The sequence below is a fragment of the Pezoporus flaviventris genome, unplaced genomic scaffold (assembly GCF_033815535.1).
Source record: "Pezoporus flaviventris isolate CSIRO_AGI_PZ_B2104156 unplaced genomic scaffold, CSIRO_AGI_Pfla_v1 ptg000029l, whole genome shotgun sequence".
Classification (NCBI taxonomy): domain Eukaryota; kingdom Metazoa; phylum Chordata; class Aves; order Psittaciformes; family Psittacidae; genus Pezoporus; species Pezoporus flaviventris.
The window spans coordinates 16,940,794-16,961,860 of NW_026892577.1; the positions used below are offsets into that span (position 1 = coordinate 16,940,794).

Consider the following 21,067-nt stretch of genomic DNA (forward strand, 5'->3'; position numbering starts at 1 on the left):
TTTCAGGAAGTGGAGCTGCCTGGTGAGTAGTTGTCGATATCTGCGCCTCCGAGTAGGGCAGAGGGAGGCTGTCGGGAGGCAGGACAGCAGCACCTGGGGTTGGCAAGATCCTCCCGAGTGCCCTCTGGAGGCTGCGGAGGTGTAGATGGAGTAGCTCGTGCTTCTGGCTGGAAACCAAGCCCAAGAGCTTCGAAAGCCAGCCTTGTACCTGCGCTGCTGCTTAGCCCATCTGCAGGGACTGTACCTCCCCTTCTCATCCCGCTCTTCCCACAGCTGCCCTATGGACCACTCTCCCGTCACACACCCTCCCCATTTCAGATTTCCCTATCCCCCAGCCTATTCGGCCATATCATGCTGTGTTTACCCCTTTCTGTTCATTCTCCTTGTGCAACCCAGTTTTCCTTCCTCTTCCCCTCCTTCCTCTTTCACTGCTGTTCTTTATTTCTCAGCTTGCCTCTGGGCAAAGCTAGGAGGAACCAAATTACAATCAGGATGTGATCCATAGGAATGATGATGGAAGTACACAGAAGTGACACTGCGCAAATAAAGCTCAGTGTCCACTTGTGATTCCTGTAAATCCTCTAGGCTGCAGTCTCTGATGTGTAGGATGCTTCCTTACATTTAGAGATTGTATTGTGTTACCACAACATGGACATGCAGAAGGATGTTTTTTCACAGTATTAGGATGCATGGGTGACATCAGAAAATCAGGCAAGAATATCTCATTATAGAACAAGAACTGAACAGAGGAAAAAAATTATTAATCTTGGCTGAACAGAGAGAGAAGGGAATGTAATTCAGAAAGGAGCCAGGGGAGGGTTTTTTTTCAAATCAAAAGTCACGAGAGCCCTGGGTAAAAGAACTCAGGAGCAACTTCAGTGCATTACACAGGATAGAGTAATTGGAAATACTGCTCAGACAGGGTCAAGTGATGGCAAACTTTAAGAATACTCTTTTTAAAGTATATTCTAGGGGAAAGGCAAGATCTGTGGCAGAGGAACTGAAAGCTGAAAACAGAGAGATTTGCTTGAGGGTGTTAAGGAGATGAATGAAGTTATCTTAAAGGCTTTAACATCAGAGGAGGGTTTGAAATAACTGAATGAAATACCAGAAAACTGCACAGAGCGGAGGGAAGGAGATCACCACTTGGGGTGTGCTTGTTAAATTGTGAAGCTTCAAGAAATCAGGCTTGCAATTCCTAATATTGTAAGTCTTCACTAAAATTAACCTCCAAGTCATTTTTGCTGGGACCCTCTTGCTGTGCTGGTTTGCTGTGATACTCTCTGTCTCAAAGGCAACCTGCAAATAAGTCAGGCCAAGCAGGCTGAGAAGAATTCATCACTGTTGGAGCCATAGGGTTTGGTGCTGAGGACAGCAGGTTCTTTTGTCAATGGAAACAATTACCCTTGTAGCTGGGAGAACACGAAATGTTTCATGCTGATGACTTGATCCCAACTGAGAAAGTGCAGCTGTCTTAAGGAGTGTACTTCATAGCTGCCTTACACCAAGCATGAAGTACCACTGTTCCCTTCCTGTAGATGAACTGAGGTCTGTCAAGTCTGGCTTGCCACTTGTCTTGCTCTCATGTTTTAACTTCTTGCTTTTCAAAGTGCTGTATTAAAAGAGAACTGATTCCTATCGTGGGATTAGCTAAACTAGCGTTTCTCATGCCAGCAAGAAGATGTGGGGTTTTATCCCAGAAATGTGCTTTCAGGACCACACCACATTCGTGGCCACAGCTAAGCAGTTGATGTACACCAGAGAAATCAGATGGTGATTAAATCAAACCATTCCATTGAGCAGCAGCATCCCTGCAACAAACTAAGCTGTGTCAGAAATTGAAGTATTGTTTCAGGGACTGATTTGGACCTGCCTGACTTCAGATTAGAACTGATATTGCACAAGCCTCTATCAGGACTCTACCTTTGCCTCTGGGGCTTAGAACTTTTGCACCAGTCTTCTCCCACTGCATTTCTAGATATGCAGTTCTCAAACGTGTGCAGGACCAAATGAAACCAAAAGCATATCCACAAATGTGGCTGTATTCTTTGTGCTTGCCTTGTCCTTGGCTTCCTTGTCCCATGCCTCTGCTCTCCCCTCCTCTTCAGCAGTGTTGCCTGCTATTCCCATCACTCATTTGGGAAGGGGAAGCCTGAAACCAGGCTGCCTTCTCTCTGTCTCCGTCCTCTCCTCTTCTTGCAAAGTGCCACAGTAGCACAGCTACATTCACGGAGGCAGTGAGAGGATATGCAGATTTAGGGGGAGGTGCTGAGGCCAGGTGGTGCCAGATCCCACAGTACTCAGGACTGAGGAAGGTGTCCTAGCATCACACTTAATGGGATGAGGGATCCAAGGAACACAACCTCAAAGAGGGGGTAGGAAGTTCGTGGAGAGAGCAAAAGACTCAGCCCCTTGCAGTCTGGATGATCCCTTGCACAAAGGTATAAACTTATTGTAGTAAGTGTTGATATAGCAGCCCCACTGGGGGCTCATGAGAGATTCAGTTTTAAGAATTGCAGCTGCCTGGATAGCAGAGGAAGGATGCTCTGTGCTAAGCTTTGCAATCCTAGAGTTAATTTGGGGACACTGAGCTGGGACAGAGGTCTGTGAACAAGAAGCTTTTCCTTGCTGATAGAGTGGAGCAATACGCAGCTAGCACCCATATGTTCTCAGCTATTAAGCCCATGTCCCTTAGATTATTTATGTAGCTTGGAAATTTCTGTAGGTTTTGCTGATCTTCTCTGTCATTTGTTAATTACCATGTTGTATCATTCCTTCACGCTCCTAGTCCTTATTAGCATCTTTCAAGGGAGCCGTCTGCCCACCAGAATTGCCTGTAGCCTCAGGAGGGATGTAAGGTATGTGACATCTTCACAGAACAGCCTTCTTTTTCACTGGCATTGCAAGGAGATAGAGAGGCAGCAGCTGACTTCCACTGTTAATTTCAATGTAGTAAATCTGAGTGATGCTTAGGCAGATGGGAGCAGCAAAATCAACAGCAGAGTATGAGTTCCCCATGGAGGGGGCTGTCCTAGCCTCCCACTAACACCCAGCTCAGGAATAGCAGCTACTCATGTTTTAAGGGCCCAGTTTCCCAGCTTCCTGCTTGTAAGTGCACAGATCCCACCACTGCCTCATGAAACTGTCTTCAAGTGGGGAGTGAGGTGGGTGAGATGCAGGGGGGCTCGAGTGCAGAGGTGATACAGTGAGTGGTTACAGCCTCCCCAAGGAAGCAGCTTGGGGAACAAGAAGCCCAGGCTTACTGCCTGCTTGCTGCCTGGGTCAGTGGCTGGATGAGACTGCCTGGCTTGCAAGCAGGTGCCAGAAACTACCACTGGGTCTCAGCAGGTGTGCACAAAAGCCCTGTCTGGTGTGAAGGCAGTTATTGATAATAATTAGGAATTGATTACTCTGACAATTTGCATTTTTCACACTGGCTAATTCATACTGCACTCTACCTATGCAGCGTATTTTATTCACATGGCAATTACAGACCCTGCTTGCTCCCTGCTATGTCCAATAGTAGGATTTAGATCTATCCATGGTCCAGAGGGAACTGGAGGTTCTCAAATCAGTCCCTTGGCCTAAAGTCCTCAGGATTAGACACAGCAGTGGTGTCCAAGCACCTGGCCTATGTGCAGCCTATGGGTTCTCAAGGCTTGGAGCAGGCGTGCACTTAGGCATCTTGGCCTAGAAGCCTGTCTTACAGGCTGTATCTCCCTTGGTCTTCATGCCCTTCACCATCTTACCTAAGGGCTTGACAGTCTGCTTTAAAATACAGCAGCTGGAAAAGCAGCCAGAAGTGGTGAGGATGGCTTAAATCGGGTTGGTAGTTTCAGAAAGGAACATGGAGACCTGGGATCAGGATCTTCCTCAGCCTGAGCAGTTCCAGCCTCACTCTGCATCCCTGGGAGATGTGCCATGTGCAGAGCACAGCACAATCTTCCCTGAGCAGCTTAGCCGTCAAGCCAGGAAGAATCCATGGTGGTGCTGGGGGAGCCGGAGAAACCCTGCAATGCAAGTCTGTCTAATTTTTAGGACACACACCTTGGATCCAGTTATGGGATCCAACTGCTATTTCCAGTAGTGGTTTTTCCTTGTTTGACATCAAGCAGCTACCAGATACAATGTGGAAGAGAATCGTGCCGGGGTCTCATACAGTGTGGGTCTCCTCATGGGTGAAATAATGTTGTCTCTTGATAAAATGGTTGGGTTTGTCTTTTACACATCCTGCTATTTTGTTTAGGAGGATTTTGATGAAGAGTTTGGAATTCTATCAGCAGTAAATATTATCAATAAACCTTTGAAGGTGGAAGTTACGACAAAGTGAGAGGTGCTAAAAGAACAGACCAAAAAGCAACATAGCTGGGGAAAGGCAACAAATGCATTCCCACAAATTTAATGTACAGGGCTAGTGTTTTCTTTAATGAGCTGGTAAGAGGAGTTCCAAAGCTGCAGGGGGACTCCTCAGTCACACCTCTGTACAGAAGAGAACCGAACGGTGTGAAAACAAAACTGATGACCCAGAGGAATGGGACAGGGTTCAAATGCTGCATCAGAGCTGAAACACAAAGAAACATGGAAACCCACGGATCAAGGTTTGAACACCGCTTTGCTGCATATTTGCAGCAATAATGAAGGTGGCCAGAAGGTGGCCTTGTGTCCCACAGAAGCTGGTTCGGAAGCACTTCGCATGTTAAAAGGGGTTCAGTTAATGTCCTTCAAGGAAGGCTCCGAACCTAAATTTAGAAACTTTAGGGCTGAGAGCACTCGTCAAAAAGGGAATCGTATTTCTTTGAAATCTTAATATAAAGGAAAATAAAACCACAGAAGAACTTAAGAGTTTATGGTGTGCTTTTATGGGGTAATTGACCGCAGAAGGGATCTCAGTGCAGCGGAAGAATCCCTTGTGGTTAAATCTAAAGAGGAGAAGTCAGATCTCTGGGCTGGGATTCTCCAGCTACCTTGGCTGTGCCATATGACAGTTGGCAATCTTAGGCTGCTGGCTGTTATTTAAAAAGCAGCAGCAGACTAGAAATTCCTGATGAGCAATGCAGTAGAGCCAAGGCAGGCACAGTGATATTTTATTTTATATTTTTTATATGACTGTATGTAAACACATACCTTGAATTTGGGAGTGCCCTGAAATCGAAGTCACAATATACGAAATGGTTGAGTTTTCACTTGTACAGAAGAGATGCAGGAGACCTTCCCAGGCTTGTCTGGGTGAGCGTAGTCCAGTACCATCACACTTCTGTGAAAGAAGAGCAGGATTCTTTCCAGGGCATTGCAGGCTGCCCCCATTGCTGTGTGACCACCACCAGCCACAGTTCGTGAGGCTGCAACACATCTCGGGTACCTGCAATTTTAGAAGCTGAAGCAGAGAATCTGTTAGCACATCTTGCAGTGTTGCCAGCAGTTCAAGATGCAGCAGGCATGCTGGAGTGAGTCACGAGGCGCTTTCCAAATGGGCTTGCCAGAACAGAGGCAGGCAGAGCCATCAATAACTTCCAAGTGTCAACTAGTTGCTCTCTTCCTCCGTATTTGAAGGTTGCTGGCTAATAATGCCCACTCAGCCTCACCTGTGGGCAGAGAGTGCCCCAGACTGAAAGTACTACCTAAGTATGATTAGTGTCATATACTAATTAATCCAGCACAGCACCTGAGGTCAAGTGTAGCACAAGTAAAGCACTTCTGAGATGGTTTTAATTTAGCTTGCTCTGTGTATCTGTTGCTAGAAATTCGCATTGCCCAACAGAGAGGAAATTAGCCCCTGAGTCTGATCATGGAGAAATGGTGGAAGGACACGGGAAACTGCAAAAGCCCCAGCCTGTCTCCTTCCAGCACAGTATCGTGCACTGCTTCTGGCAGCAGCATGAAGGAGGATCATCAGTGAGTTAATGGGTGACAGCATGTGGTATTTAGTCATCTGCTGAAAATACAGAATAGTGTTGGTGGTCTTGGTGCCTAAGTGCCAAGTGTCAGTCCTATGGGGCTATTTTCTCAGGTAGATTGACTCCTAACTCTTCTGTTGTCTTAATGATAATATCTTAATGGTAGCAAGTGTTTGAAACTTGTTAAACTTAGGGTGGGAATTGTGAGATCGTGGGACTTTTACAGCACTTTGTGGAAATGTGGTGTTGGCTGTGTATGTACAGCTCTGATATGTAGATATGCCAGAAATTAGTGTTTCACATGGTTGTGCAAAGACAACAGGGTGTCTGAGAACCTTAGAGGAATGCAGGGAATAAAGCATGCCAGCAGTAGTGCATATGGGGGTCTTGACCTGAGAAAAGGGTGAGCTGCACATGGATTTGCAGGTTTGGTGTATATAATAAGGATGCAGTACGTTGTGACTATAAAGTAACTGGAAGATACAGAGGTTGGGATGTATGCTGTGTATGCGTTGGGTAGTTCATGGTATTGAGTCAACGTAGCATGCCTGTAAGGTTAGGGCACAAAAGAGAGTGTATGCCTGTAAACTGGGGTGATGAGGTGAGCTTAGAGTGCAGAGCAGTTTGAGGGTGTGTGGGTGAAACTCCTGGAGGTGGTGAGCCACACCGAACGTTGCAGGGCTGTGCCTGGCAGGAGCAGGATTGCTCTGCAGAGCAGCGTGTTGCATGCAGGGAGCTCTGGCTGCTGTGTTGGATGGCTCAACTGTGGAAGGATACCAAGAGGAGAGTACCGTGTCGGACCTCGTAAACTGTACTGGCGCGGAGCTGGTGCACTGTGAGGGCTGTGTGCAGGGTGCTGGACAGGGTTACAGTGCAGGGCGGCTGTAACGTGTACAGCGTTGCAGTGCGGGGCGGCTGTACCGGGACACCGCTGCAGTGCGAGCGGCTGTGCAGCACAGGCTGCCTGGGGGTGTCGAGGAGGGATAAGCGGGGCTGTGCAGGGTGGCGGAGTAGGTGTGTCAAGCGCTGGAGAAGGGGCGGGCAACGCCGAGCCCTGGCGGAGAAGGCGGCAGCGCTAGGCAGGGTCAGCGGCAGGAGCGCGGCTCAGTAGCGGCCGTTCGGGTCTGTGGGGCAGTGCAGAACCGAGCCCCTGCGGTGGGACCATGCCATCCTACACGGTCACGGTGGCCACGGGCAGCCAGTGGTTCGCGGGCACCGACGACTACGTGTACCTGAGCCTAGAGGGCACGGAAGGCTGCAGCGAAAGGCACCTCCTGGACAAACCCTTCTACAACGACTTCGAGCGCGGCGCGGTGAGTGCAGCCGGGCAGGTCCTTGTGTGTCCCCCGCGGCCGCCGGGCCCCGCCCCGGCGGAGACCGAGGGCCTTCACTGAGTACGAGCCGTCGCGCATCTCCCTTAGCGAGGCCTCGGGCCGGACCCGCAAAGCCGGGATGCCCAAGGAAGTTGTGAATGCTCCGTCCCTGGCAGTGCTCAAGGCTAGGTTGGACAGAGCCTAGAGGTCTAGAGGAAGGTGCCCCTGCCCATGGCAGGGGGGTTGGAACTAGATGAGATTAAGGTCCTTTCCAACCCTAACTATTCTCTGGTTCTATGATTCTGTGGCACCCCGTGCCCCAAGGGATAGACTGACTGCTTCAGGATTGTGCTTTTTGAAGCTCTCGTCCCTGTGTGCCTGTGCTCTGGAGCAGGACACTGGGACCAAGGTGCCAGCTGCCATTCCTGGCCACCAATCATGCTCATCCCTGAAACCCAGGAGTTAGCCCTGCCTATAGTCGGTCAGCCATGGGGAGAGAGGGGGCCCTTTGGTACTGGCTTACACAATGGGCTTTCAGGTTTTCTCATACTTTCCTTATAAATACTAAAAAAAAGTGTGTCCTTCTTGTTTATAGGTGATGTTTAGGGTCAGTATTTACTGGTAGAGCCCTGATATCTCTAAGGAATTAACCAAAGAGCTCCCAGTGGGAATTGCAACACCTGCCAAGGGAAGTATGCAGGGCAACTTCAATGAAAGCTGGAAAACAGAACGAACATGCAAGTGTGAGAAAGAAGTTGGGAGCGGGCTATCATGGAATAGTTAGGATTGGAAAGGACCTTATGCTATTCTTTCCAACCTTGATTTCTGCTGTGTGTTGTGCCCTCTCCTAGGCTATCCATCTATAATTTTTTAATACTCTGAGCACTGGTTTTGAATCTCATTAATCTGCTTATTTTCCACTGTGGAGATAATAGGCTCAGGTCATTTTTTCACCTCCCAAAATGTGTATTTCATTTGGAAACCTTACTCACAGTTTCCAAGAGATCTGATGAGATTTAAGCAACCTTGGAAGTTTTAAAGAAGCATTTATAAATCACTTTGGAAATGAGACCTACCACTGCATGTACAAGTGAGACTTCATTGTCATGATGCTGCTTTGCTTTTAGGTGTGTTGGGGTTTTTTTAACTGTGGGGTTCACAGCCTAAGTTAGGTATCCAGCCTCTTCTGCAGTAGACACTGCAGCTATGGTTAACAGTTAGTGTTGATGACCTGTGTAGATATGGTCTCAGTTATTTATAGCCAGTATTCTGAGGAGACGCTCTAGCAAATTCAGGTGTGAGGACTTAGCAGCTGCTGCTGTTGAAGTTACTTTCCTTCATGATTAAACATTCATTAGCTTAGAACCTTGTTATCCGAATCACTCAAATGGACATCCAGTTATTCTTTCTCTCTTATGTGGTGAACGGTCACATATTTTAAGCTTAACATTAGCAAGACAGACTGAAGAACACCTCAGATTGTCCTGCACACTTAGGGTTCAGGTGATCTCCTTTGAGGGCTGAGTCCTGCCCAGCTGAGGAGATAAGCACCAGCATCTCCAGTGACTAGGCAGTTTGCTTTTATCCCTGGACTACAAAAGAGATTTTCACTGTCTTTAAGCAATGACTATGATGGAGAGTCTGGTACTCTCAACATCCTGTTGAACTGAGGTCCTGCCACAGGGAGAAAATTCCATGATGTGAGCATTAATTATATGCTCAGCAGAAACTCTTTAACTGCTGTGGGACCAGGTCCAGCAGGGGCAGAAGTACCTGCAAGTGTTGGACCCTGCTGGGTGAAGAAGCAATGAACAGAGGTTTGTGGCTGTTAGTAGCACTACAGCAGAAGATGCGTGCACCTAAAAGGAGTACTTATACCTCCTGGGAAGGTAGCTTTGTGTGCCATACCAGTCACTTGACGGCAACAGGTTTTCATGAGGACTTGAGCTAAAAATAATGCAGTACATTTTCCCTATCCAGACAGTGTCTTTGGTCACCTTATTCTTCCTCTGTATGCAACTAGCCCTGCAACTGGAAATGAGTGAGAAGATGGAACGTGGAATGCAAAGCAGACCTGATCCAGATGCAGTTTCTTATTTGCTTCTGTAGGTTATTGCATTAGTCTTTACAAGTTTAAATTCCCTTTATAGTGATGAACACAAGTGGGTAATAATTCACATAGTTTTGCAGATTCATTTGGACTGTGTGTCTGCAAGGCGCTAATACCAGCTCCTCACTGCCAAATACAACAAGATCATGGTGAAATTGAAAGAGAGAATTCATTTTGTGTTGTAATTGCATACAGAGGAGCACAAGCAGGATGTGGCTGAGTTTGAGGTACATGGTATGACAGTCTGTAATGAGAGACTCTTCTGCAAAGTGTCATCTGGTCCTGGAAAGATGTACGAAATTGCAGAAGTACTGACTCAGAGTGAAACCTGAGCCTGGCATATGGTTTATTGACACTGTTTTTGGTGAGAAAACCAGGAGCTGCAGGCAATGAATATGAAATATAAAGGGTTTAAGTGCTGCCTATTTCTGGAAAGAAGATTTGAAGAATGAGAAGCAATCTGAGCATGTTATCTACATTTTCTAGCCATCTTCCAAAATTATTTGTGCCAATTGGCATGAGAGAAGTCAAGAATATTGGACATGATGTGATAGGCAAAGATGAGGATGGTATTGGAAACCAGCATTGCGGGACAGAGTAATCTCCATTCACTTAGCCACACTGACACAAGTCACTGACTGTCAGCATTGTGGCTCAAGGCACTATTACTGTGATTTCTGAGAAAAGCTACTCAGCATTTTTCAATTTCCACAGCTGGTTTGAAATTATGAATCACCAAAGGAATGAATTTACCTTTATTTGTTATCCTTTTAGCAGTTCTGGAATAGCATGGGGGATTGAAGAGTCAGCAACATAAACTTTAAAAAAATGTTTAAAAGCCATATATTTACTGGCTCTGGGGAAATAACTGCTTCTCTTCTGCTATGGAAATGCAAGGAAAAGTGACAAACATAATTTTAAAATGTTGGTTGAAAGCTCTGTGATTTTTAGCTCTCAGCTCTCAGACAGACAGACACTGTCATCCCAAGCTTGCCAGGGACTAACACGCTATTTGTGAAGCATTTTGTTGCCACCTGGTGTGTATGGGTGTGCTGTTGACATAAACACTGCAAATTCTTGTGTAAGGCATGATGGGCTTCCTTTTTAAAAGAAACAGTTCAATGTATTTTGCTTTAATAGGCATGAAGAGAATATAGCTCAGGCTAAGATTAGTCTGGTAAATTTCAGCAAAGAAAAACAAGCACTGTCTATACCCATTTTAAATATTTGTGCCTAAAATTGAATTAGGCTGTGTATTAGAAGAAATTCCAATATCCTTGTTAAGCCTCATATGAGTTTCAGTGTGGCACTCCTGAAATCTCTCATTGTGAGAGGTAGGGATGCTCCAGACCCCTGATCATCTTTGTGGCCTCTGCTGGACCCTCTCCAGTAGCTCCCTGTCTGTCTTGTACTGAGGAGCCCAGAACTGGACACATTACTCCAGATGTGACCTCACCATGGTCAAGTAGTGGGGGGATCACCTCCCTTGACCTGCTGGCCACCCTCCTCCTGATGCTCCCCAGGATACTGGGGCAAGGGCACAATGCCAGCTTATAGTCAAATTGTCATCTACTCCCAGGTCCTTCTTAGCAGAACTGATCTCCAGTGGGTCAGCCCCCAGTCTGTAATGGTACTTGGGGTTATTTCTGCCCAGGTACAGTACTCTACACTTGCCTTTTGATAATGTGGGTAACTTTATTTAAAATGTGACAGGAAAGGATGCCAAGGGATCCTTCTTACGTGTGTTCTTCCAATCATGTGGGTGAAAAATTCTATGAATCTTTCATTTGTAACAGTTGAAATAATAAGTGCCATCTAGCAGCATTTAAAATTACTTCTTCTCCTTTTATTTTTTTTTTATTTTTCCCCTGTGCCTTCTCCTGTCTGGAATTTAATCTTTCTTCACTTTTCAGTTTTGATCCTTACATGACTTAGCCTTTTCTTAGCAAGTAAGACGGTAACAGTAGGCATATATCAAATGCCTGAGAAAGGCTGAAAAAGTGCTTCTGAAAAAACAGGTAGAGTGTGGTGTCTAGGTCAGGCACCAAATAACAAAGCTCACACAGGCAGGTGAGTGTCTACAGGCACTGCAGCATGTTGACGCTGTACTTCATCCCTTTGATATCAGAAGCTCGTTGCTTTTTAATATTGTTGACTGTCTTGAGAAAAACCACAAGAGAATGAAGTTTCTATTTCTGACCACATGAAGCTTAGCAGGATCTTCTGAGCAGAGCAGGCTCTGGCTACTTCTCCCATGGTTGCCATAGATAATTCAGCTTTGTTATGAGGAGCACTTGGCTACTGAGGTTTGCTCTGAGCTGTTCGCACTCTTGGAAAGTGAGAGTCAATTCCTGTTCTCCTGAACTGCTTAGCACCACATGGTGTCTTACTAGTTGTATTTGAAATGATTACTCATTTCTACTTATGCTGGCATTACTTATTAGTGCACATGCCACCAGAACTGCCATTTGATGGGTTGAATGCAAAAATGTTTCTCTGGTTTTGAAATGTTTTGTAAGTTAGAATCATAGAATCGTTAGGGTTGGAAAGGACCTTAAAATCATCTAGTTCCAGCCCCCTGCCATGGGCAGGGACACCTCACACTAAACCATGTCATCCAAGGCTCTGTCCAACCTGGCCTTGAACACTGCCAGGGATGGAGCATTCACAACCTCCCTGGGCAACCCATTCCAGTGCCTCACCACCCTAACAGGAAAGAATTTCCTCCTTATATCCAATCTAAACTTCCCCTGTTTAAGTTTTAACCAGTTACCCCTTAACCTATCACTACAGTCCCTAATGAATAGCCCATCCCCAGCATCCCTATAGCCCCCCTTCAGGTACTGGAAGGCTGCAATGAGGTCTCCATGCAGCCTTCTCTTCTCCAGGCTGAACAACTCCAACTTTATCAGCCTATCTTCATACAGCAGGTGTTCCAGTCACCTCATCATCCTCGTGGCCCTCCTCTGGGCTTGTTCCAACAGTTCCATGTCTTATTTATGTTGAGGACACCAGAACTGCACACAATACTCCAGGTGAGGTCTCACAAGAGCAGAGTAGAGGGGCAGGATCACCTCCTTCGACCTGCTGGTCATGCTCCTTTTGATGCAGCCCAGGATACAGTTGGCTTTCTGGGCTGTGAGTGCACACTGAAGCCAGCTCATGTTCATTTTCTCATCGACCAACACCCCCAAGTCCTTCTCCACAGGGTTGCTCTGAATCTCTTCTCTGCCCAACCTGTAGCTGTGCCTAGGATTGCTCCGACCCAGGTGTAGGACCTTGCACTTGGCATGGTTAAACTTCATGAGATTGGCACCAGCCCACCTCACAAGTGTGTCAAGGTCCCTCTGGATGGCATTCCTTCCCTCCAGTGTATCAACCGAACCACACAGCTTGGTGTCATCGGCAAACTTGCTGAGGGTGCACTCAATCCCACTGTCCATGTCAGCGACAAAGATGTTGAACAAGACCGGTCCCAACACCGATCCCTGAGGGACGCCACTCATTAATGATCTCCAACTGGACATTGAGCCATTGACCACAACACTTTGTGTGCGGCCATCCAGCCAGTTCTTTATCCACCGAGTGGTCCATCCATCAAATTGATGTCTCTCCAATTTAGAGACAAGGATGTCATGTGGGATAGTGTCGAGTACTTTGCACAAGCCCAGGTAGATGACATCAACTGCTCTACCCCATCAGTTCTGTAGCCGCGTCATAGAAGGCCACCAGAATGGTCAGGTAGGATTTCCCCTTAGTGAAGCCATGCTGGCTGTCACCAAGCACCTTGTTGATTTTCATGTGCCTTAGCATGCCTTCCAGGAGAATCTGCTCCAAGATTTTGCCAGGCACAGAGGTGAGACTGACTGGTCTGTAGCTCCCTGGATCATCCATTTTCCCCTTCTTGAAAATGGGGGTTATATTTCCCTTTTTCCAGTTTTTGGGAATTTCACCTGACTGCTATGATTTTTCAAATATGATGGACAGTGGCTTCACAACTTCATTTGCCAGCTCCTTCAGGACCCATGGATGGATTTCATCAGGTCCCATGAACTTGTGCATGTGCAGGTTCTTAAGATGGTCTCAAACCAGATCCTCTCTCATACAGTGTGCCTAAGGTCTTCATTCTCACAGTCCCTGTGTCTGCCTTCCAAGACTTGGGTGGTGCTGTCAGAGCCTTTGCCAGTGAAGACCAAGGCAAAGAAGTCATTCAGAACCTCAGCCTTCTCCAAATCCAGGGTAGCCAGTTCTCCTGACAGGTTCTGGAAGGGGCCTGTGTTGTCCCTAGTCTGTCTTTTATTCACTGTGTACCTATAGAACCCCTTCCTGTTATCTTTAACATCCCTAGCCGTATTTAATTCTAACTGGTCTTTCGCTTTCCTAACCTGGTCCCTAGCTTTGCAGACAACATCCCTGTGTTCTTTCCATGCCGTCTGTCCTTGCTTCCACCTTTTATAAGCCTCTTTTTTCCCCTCTAAGTTTCCTCAGCAGCTCCTTAGCCATCCAAGGAGGTCTCCTGGCCCTCCTGCCACACTTCCTTCTAGTTGGGATGCAGCACTCTTGAGCTTGCAGCAGGTGATCCTTGAATATCAACCTACAGTCTTGGGCCCCCCTGCCCTCTAGGGCTATATCCCATGGAACCTTACTAAGCAGGTTCCTGAAGAGGCCAAAGTCTGCTCTTTTGAAGTCCAGGGCAGTGAGCTTGCTGCAAGCTCTTCTCACTGTCCTGAGGATCTCAAATTTGACCATCTCATGATCGCTGCAACCAAGGCTGCCCTGGAGCATCACATTTCCAACGAGCCCTTCCCTGTTGGTGAGCATGAGGTCAAGCATGGCACCTCTCCTTGTCGGCTCTTCTATTACTTGCAGGAGGAAGTTGTCTTCCACACAATCGAGGAACCTCCTGGATCTCTTGTACCAGGCTGTACCGTCCTTCCAACAGATGTCAGGGTTGTTGAAGTCTCCCATGAGAACAAGGGTCTGTGAGCCTGAGGCTTTTCCTATCTGTCTATAGAGTGCTTCATCCACAGATTCCTCTTGATCAGGCGGTCTGTAACAGATCCCCACAATAATGTCTCCCATAGCTATATTCCCTTTAACCCCGAACCACAAACTCTCTGTGGACTGCTCACCTATCCCCAGACAGAGTTCCATACTCTCCAGCCTATCCCTAACATAAAGGGCAACTCCTCCTCCCCGCCTGCCAAGCCTGTCTTTTCTAAGGAGCCTGTAACCTTCCATTCCAACACTCCAGTCATAGGAGCCATCCCACCATGTTTCTGTGATGCCTATTATATCATATCCCCGTAGACATGCACACATCTCTAATTCCTCTTGTTTGTTCCCCACGCTACGGGCATTTGTATAGAGGCATCTGAGCCGAGCTCCAACTGAAGCCAGCTCATTGGCTGGAGCAGCTGGGATATCTCTCCATTGCTCCAAGCATTTATTATAGGTGCTGGCAACTGACTGTGAGTCTTGGGATGGAATGATGCCCCCCTCCCCCAACACATCTAGTTCAAAGCTTTGTTGACCAGTCTGGAAAGCCTCCTGCCAAAACCACTCTTCCCCTTCATTGTCAGACCAGCTCCATCAGCCCCCAGTAGTCCTGGCCTACTAAATTGAGTCCCATGTTCAAGATACCCAAACCCCTGACTATGGCACCACCCTTCTAACCATTTATTAACCTGGCCAATCCTTCTAACCTTTTTAAGGTCCTCCCCTGTATCCTGGAGAATTGATGAAAAGACTATCTGAGCTCCAGAGCCCCAAACCACCTCTCCCAGGGCTCTTTATGTTCTCCAGGCAACTGCCATCTATATCAGTTATAATTTCTTGGTTGTTCTTTTATGCATCTTTCTGTTGCATTGAAGTCCAATAATAGGTCTTCCTTTTTTTCACCCAGCAGAAGCTGGAAAGTTCAGTTGTACTTCTGCCATATCAGGAAGAGTCAAGTATGGTTGTGTAGTGCTGATTGTGCTTCCTGCATGTGCAGTGGGTCATCGACTGTATTCTGGTCCATAGGTTGACTCCTATGACGTGACTGTGGAAGAAGACCTTGGAGAAATTCAGCTAATAAAAATTGAGAAACGGAAATACTGGTACCAAGATGACTGGTACCTCAGGTATATCACTGTAAAAATGCCAATGGGTGACTATCTGGAATTCCCTTGTTACCGCTGGATTACAGATGAAAAAGAGGTTGTCCTTCGAGATGGAAGAGGTGAGAGCCATAAGAAACCTTATTTCCTGCAGAACATCCAGAGTACTTCCACCTCTCCTTTTCCTTTCCCCATGTACTTCCTAATCTTGTCTCTCACATGGAGACCCACTGCCAGTCCACTTCTGCATCCTAGGGAATGGGCTTTTCCTGCTGACTAGGACTGCTTTTCAAGCAGGTTGCTGGTCTGGGCACTGGCAGTTGAGGTGGATATTTTGGGAAGTATATGCAAAGAGTGGTGGTGGTAGGAACTAAATGTTTTACCTTCCCATTAAGTTTTTGACTACTCCTGGCTGAGGAATTTTGCATTTGACATCTTTTGTGTTCCAATCACAACTCTGTGTCAGTTTATTTTTGGTCTCCAGACAGGCTTTCAATTTTTCATAATTTGACTTATAAGAACTGTAACACTGCCATGGAAGGCAACTTTGCGTGGCTTTCAGATATGGTAAGGTAAAGAACAAAAGCAAGTGAAATCCTATTGGTAACTTGAACACAGCCAGCTGGAAACTGTTAGCCATATGTTATCAGTTGTATTACCTCTGATATTTCCAACTCCAAACTCCAAACAACTATTTCCATTAACATCCTCCTGGCTTTAGCTTCCTTCCCATTTGTGTATGTAAAGTGAGTCACATACCTTGCACTTTCTCTGATCACTAAGGAAGCCTGTGTTGCTTAATGGTACAGTGAATACATTGTCAGAAGAGCAAGCTGCCTGGAAATGAAGTCTCACTGGGTTTTCCTTCTGTTCTCATGATGAGAAGACATGATCATTACCCCAAGCTGACAGAGGAGAGCACAGCTCATGGGGGGAGGATAGGTGTTTCATGGAGATGTCTTATAGCAGGGAAGATTAGCTAAACAATTTTATGATTCCTCTTATTGATGAAAATTCCTTTAGATACTAAATGTAAAATTAATTCCCATGATCCTGTTCAGACCATTTAACTCTAGATATGCACATCAAGTGTCTACACTAGGAATCCAGGTTTTTTATACAGTTGAGACAGGTGTTTCTAGCTTGAGCTAATTGCCCCTTCCAGGCACCAGGTTAGCAGCTTATTTCCTTCCACAGGTTCTTTAGGGACCTGTGCTTCTACTCAAAGTACTAGATTGTGTAAGCATTTTGCACAGAAACTTTGTAAAGGTATAGATCAGAAGTTGGAAGGTTTGGAAACTTTGCTCTCCTCCTCAAGACCTGGGCAGTGATAGGCAGAGGAATTTCATAACGCTGCCTCTTTCCTTTCCCCTCTTCCACAGCAAAGCTCCCCCGTGATGACAAGACTCAGATTCTCAAGCAGCACAGGCGCAAAGAGCTTGAGACTCGTCAAAAGATGTATCGGTGAGTTTGCCACAGCTCCTCAGAAGGTCCAGGGCCTATTCTAATCAGGTCAGAGTATGTCCAGATTATCATACTGCTCTAATTACTGGTCTGCTGGATGAGAGACAGTGTAAGTTACTATGTTGGCCCTATATGGTTTTTACTTAGATGGGATTCACTGTGATGATCATTGTGGTGCAAGTGGCATTATGAAAGACATGAATCCTAGATAAGTTTATCTGGAAGGCTTAGGTAGGAATTCAGTGGTACAGTCCCTGTTCTGCACTCTGGCACACAGTTGTGCTTTCAAGGAGGATCTGAAGGCAGATTTCATTTCCCTGTTACAAGTAGTACTCCAGTTTTGGAGCATGTTCTGGACATGTCAGCTTTTACTGAAGGATTTTGGCTGCTACAGCAAGCTAGTTTTAATTGTTTCCTACACTGGGGTGCAGTGGAACATCTGGCCCCGTTTGAGTGACTAAAATGTGCTATCAGAACACAGTTATGATATCCATCTTTACATAGTCATAGACATTTTTTCCTCCTAAAAGTCACAATGGGAAAATGCTCTTTTATCAGTGGGTAACTCCAGAACCCATTAAACATTTCATTTTCCTACAGACACTCTTTTATCTCTCTTAAAATAACAGATTTTTTTTTGACTTGCATCTCCCTATCATAAGACTAAGAATCAGAAGGACAGAAGGTCAATTCATAACTGATGGACTGAGGCTTAGTGTGTGCAGTGTTGATATCATTTGACTAAGAAAATATCTTGCTTATAGATTATGGGAAATAGAGCAGAGGAAAATATAGTTTAGAGTTACAGAGCAACATTTTGTTTATGTATGCAAAAAGGAGCATTGTACATTTGTAATTCTAGGGAAATAACTATTTACAATTCAAATGCATAACTGGTAGCAGACATTGCAGTCTGTGCGTGGCAGGAATTTGGAAATACTTTTGTAACAGTATTCTTCAGAAATCACCTTCTTTGTTTTGAAGTGAAAATAGGGCACAGTGCAAAAACATACATGGCAGAGAATGTCTGGCATGACCATTAGGAGGTAAGGCTCTTCTGAGAAGCTGAACCAAGACTATCTTCTTGATAGAGTTGCCTTTTGGAGAACTGGAACGCATGTCTGAGTACTTTTAGCTGCTGTACCAGAGTTCTGCAAAAAGGTAGCCCCAAGAACAAGTGTGCATTGGGCAGCTGTCTCTGTCCCCTCCCTGTACATTTGAAGCTACTGCCAATTTCAACCAAACATTACAAGCATTTGGAAATATCACAGATACTAAGTCATTTCAAGTTTTGTAAAGGTAGGTGGCCAAATAGAATCCTTCCATTGTGCTTCAGCATTCAGTAGAGTACTGGTAGATATTGATGTGGTCTAAGTCACTAGATTTGGCTCAAATGTGTCTGCTACAAATTTACTTTCTAGAGGTGTGTCACAGAAGCAATGGAGGTAAAGAAATGGCACAGTTCTCATGTTGGTAAGGTTATTTGGTTAGTCCAACCTCTCTTGTTTTCTCAGCTGGAAAGAGTGGCATCCAGGCTTTCCCCTGAGCATTGATGCCACTTCTCACAGTGATCTGCCTCGTGACATCCAGTTTGACAATGAAAAGGGAATTGACTTCATTCTGAACTACTCCAAAGCGTAAGTGTTTGTGAAACTTGAGGAGTTTCATAAAATCTCTCTGGGGGCAGGGTAAGGATCTGATCGCCTTTTAGGTATCACTGAAATATCAAAATGGGGTTCTTTTCTCTCAGATGATTCTGCAGTCAATCAAAGTAAGAAAGAATTGAAGAAATTTTTAATAAAAAAAACCAAAACCAACACTATTTTAAGCTTTTCATGCTGGGACCTGACCAAGCCTCAGCATTCTCATTAGACATTATTTTGGCTATAGATGGATGGAGGAAGCACTGGTGAAAAGCATAGGAAGAAGGACTATTGGCACCTGCAACCTTAGGCTTTTGACTTAGTTCTCAGAGTCACCCCTTAGAGATACTCGTCTCCCTGGACTACAATAAGCCTTTCAGTCACATGCAGGAAGATGGTGTCAATACACCCTTCAGACCCTGATGAAGAAAAGCTGTTTTGAGCAGGTCATCAGTTAACCACATTTGAACATAATCTGCTTGGGGCAACAAAGTCACTGTCCACTCACTTCATGTCATGTCACTGAAAAAACAGTCCTGGCCATTGGATAAGCCTAAATACTCAACCTTGCAGAGCTCTTTGAAATAGTGCAGGGTTAATAAGGCAAATAGGATCTTTCTGGCCCGAGAGTCCCCTTCTGAGCTGTCTCATGTGCCCAGGTCACACCATGTTATCTCAGACATTCTACCATACTATCAGATGTATGTGACTTACACTCTCTAGCAAACAGAAACCCTCACCCTGGATTCTGTTCTGAAGTTCATCTGTGATTCGGACACCTAGTATCAATCCAGAAAGTCCTGCCCGGTAGTTAACCTCCCTTTGATCCTTGTATGATCATTCTGTGTCCCTGTCAGGTGTGAAGAGGCCTCTGGGGAGATCATCTCCTGTTTCAGGCTTGACAGTTGCCTGAGTTTTACTTCATAACATGCCTCCAGGCACCTCTTAACATTGACTGCCATCTATGGCAGCAGAAACAGTCTGTTCTGTACTACTCTATTCTTTCTGAACTGGTGCTAATGACTTTAATACTCTCAGCTGATGCTAACTTCTGGCAGTGTGTAAAGCACTAGTTTTTCTGACTCTAATTTTTACGTGACACAGGTCTTAAAGCACTGCTATTGTAGGCTGCTGAGAACAACTCTAGAATGGAATTTAGTAAATGGGTATTTGAGATGCATTTCAGGCTTGGGTATAAACGTATAACCAGCAAGTTTAATTCTATAGGGTGACCAATCTCACAATACACCACTGAGAAGATTCTTGTGTGTAGGCATGTAAAGGGGGGGAAAGAATGGGGAAGAATATTGAGGAAGCTGGAAATTATTTTTGGTATTTGGTGGTTTTTTTTTTTCAGAGGTGTTTTGTTTTATTTTTAGGATGGAGAATCTTTATATCAATCGCTTCATGCACATGTTCCAGTCCTCCTGGAGTGATTTTGCAGATTTTGAGAGGATCTTTGTCAGAATCAGCAACACAATCTCTGGTGTGTTTATCAGCATTTGTTCATGTTTCCATCAAAGAATTACTAATTAGTTGTCTTGTATATATCTGATTAGCTTAGCAAGTGGCTTACTGCACTTCTGGTCTCCCATGGTTTTTCATAAACAAACTCTAATTTCAGACTGCTGATCACAGCAGCAGCCTGCAAGAGCAAAAGGTGAAGATCTGGCGTGAATTAAAATCTCTGGGAGCTGCTGAATGGCGTTGTCTGTCCTGAGCCATACTAGAGTTCATCCCAGCTGGGCATCATAGTCCCTTTTGACTTTTAGAAACGTATTTTCAGATATGTGCAAGTCCCTTAGGAGAAGTTTTCATAAGTATTTTGCATCTAAACCTAGAATAGCTTAGTGGAAGTGCTTTTCAGAGCATATTAGCCGTTAAGGCATTTTTAAAAGTTTGATAATGTATGTCCCACTTCAGCTATCTAAATACATGGAAAATCTCAAAAAGGCACATTTGGAAATGTTCTCTGCTAAAGGCAAGTACAAGGGTGACTCCTCCTGCCTCTTACACAGACCAGATCAAAGGCTGTTGCCTAACATCCCAGCCATGTGCTCAGTCCTGGTTGCGCTGCTGCTAACAGTCCTGGCTTCTCAACATTGTCCCAACGCAGGAAGGGTACCACTACCTCAGTTCTGCAGTCATAACCACACCTGTAGCTCCTCTCAGTCAGTTCTTACTGGCCGTTTGTGTCAGTGACATGGGGCAGCTCAAACACTTTTCAGTGGTAATTTTTTCCCAATGGTTGTCACTTTGGCAGAACTCTTTGCGGGCATGAAGGCTCATGCTGTCAGGCCAACAGATCGGGGAATGGGTCACAAAGAGAGAATGACCTGGGAGCTGTAACTTCCTCACCTGGTCCAGCTGCAGCCAGGATGGGCCATCAGACCACAATCTGAGGAACCATGATACTTCTTGAAAATTAGTTCTTGCTTGGCCTGAAAAGGCTTGTGATATTTATTTAAAATTATATCACTTTTCAGACATATTTCAGAATTACATGTTGTTTTTTTTTTTGTGTGTGTGTGGATACTGCATT

The 21,067-nt window shown here is 45.5% G+C and overlaps 1 protein-coding gene across 2 annotated transcripts in view; it reads left to right on the forward strand.

Moving 5' to 3' along the window:
* The window catches only part of ALOX5 (arachidonate 5-lipoxygenase), a 36,697-nt gene continuing 15,630 nt past the window's right edge, over positions 1–21,067 (forward strand). The window contains exons 1-5 of one of the 2 annotated variants that reach the window (XM_061459304.1): positions 1–22; positions 15,342–15,540; positions 16,801–16,882; positions 18,397–18,519; positions 19,905–20,011. In XM_061459304.1, the coding sequence (XP_061315288.1) occupies positions 15,459–15,540; positions 16,801–16,882; positions 18,397–18,519; positions 19,905–20,011 (394 nt within the window). In that variant the 5' untranslated portion in view covers positions 1–22; positions 15,342–15,458. Of the gene's footprint in view, positions 23–6,947; positions 7,208–15,341; positions 15,541–16,800; positions 16,883–18,396; positions 18,520–19,904; positions 20,012–21,067 lie in introns of those variants that run through there. The other variant, XM_061459303.1, reaches the window with a different exon arrangement.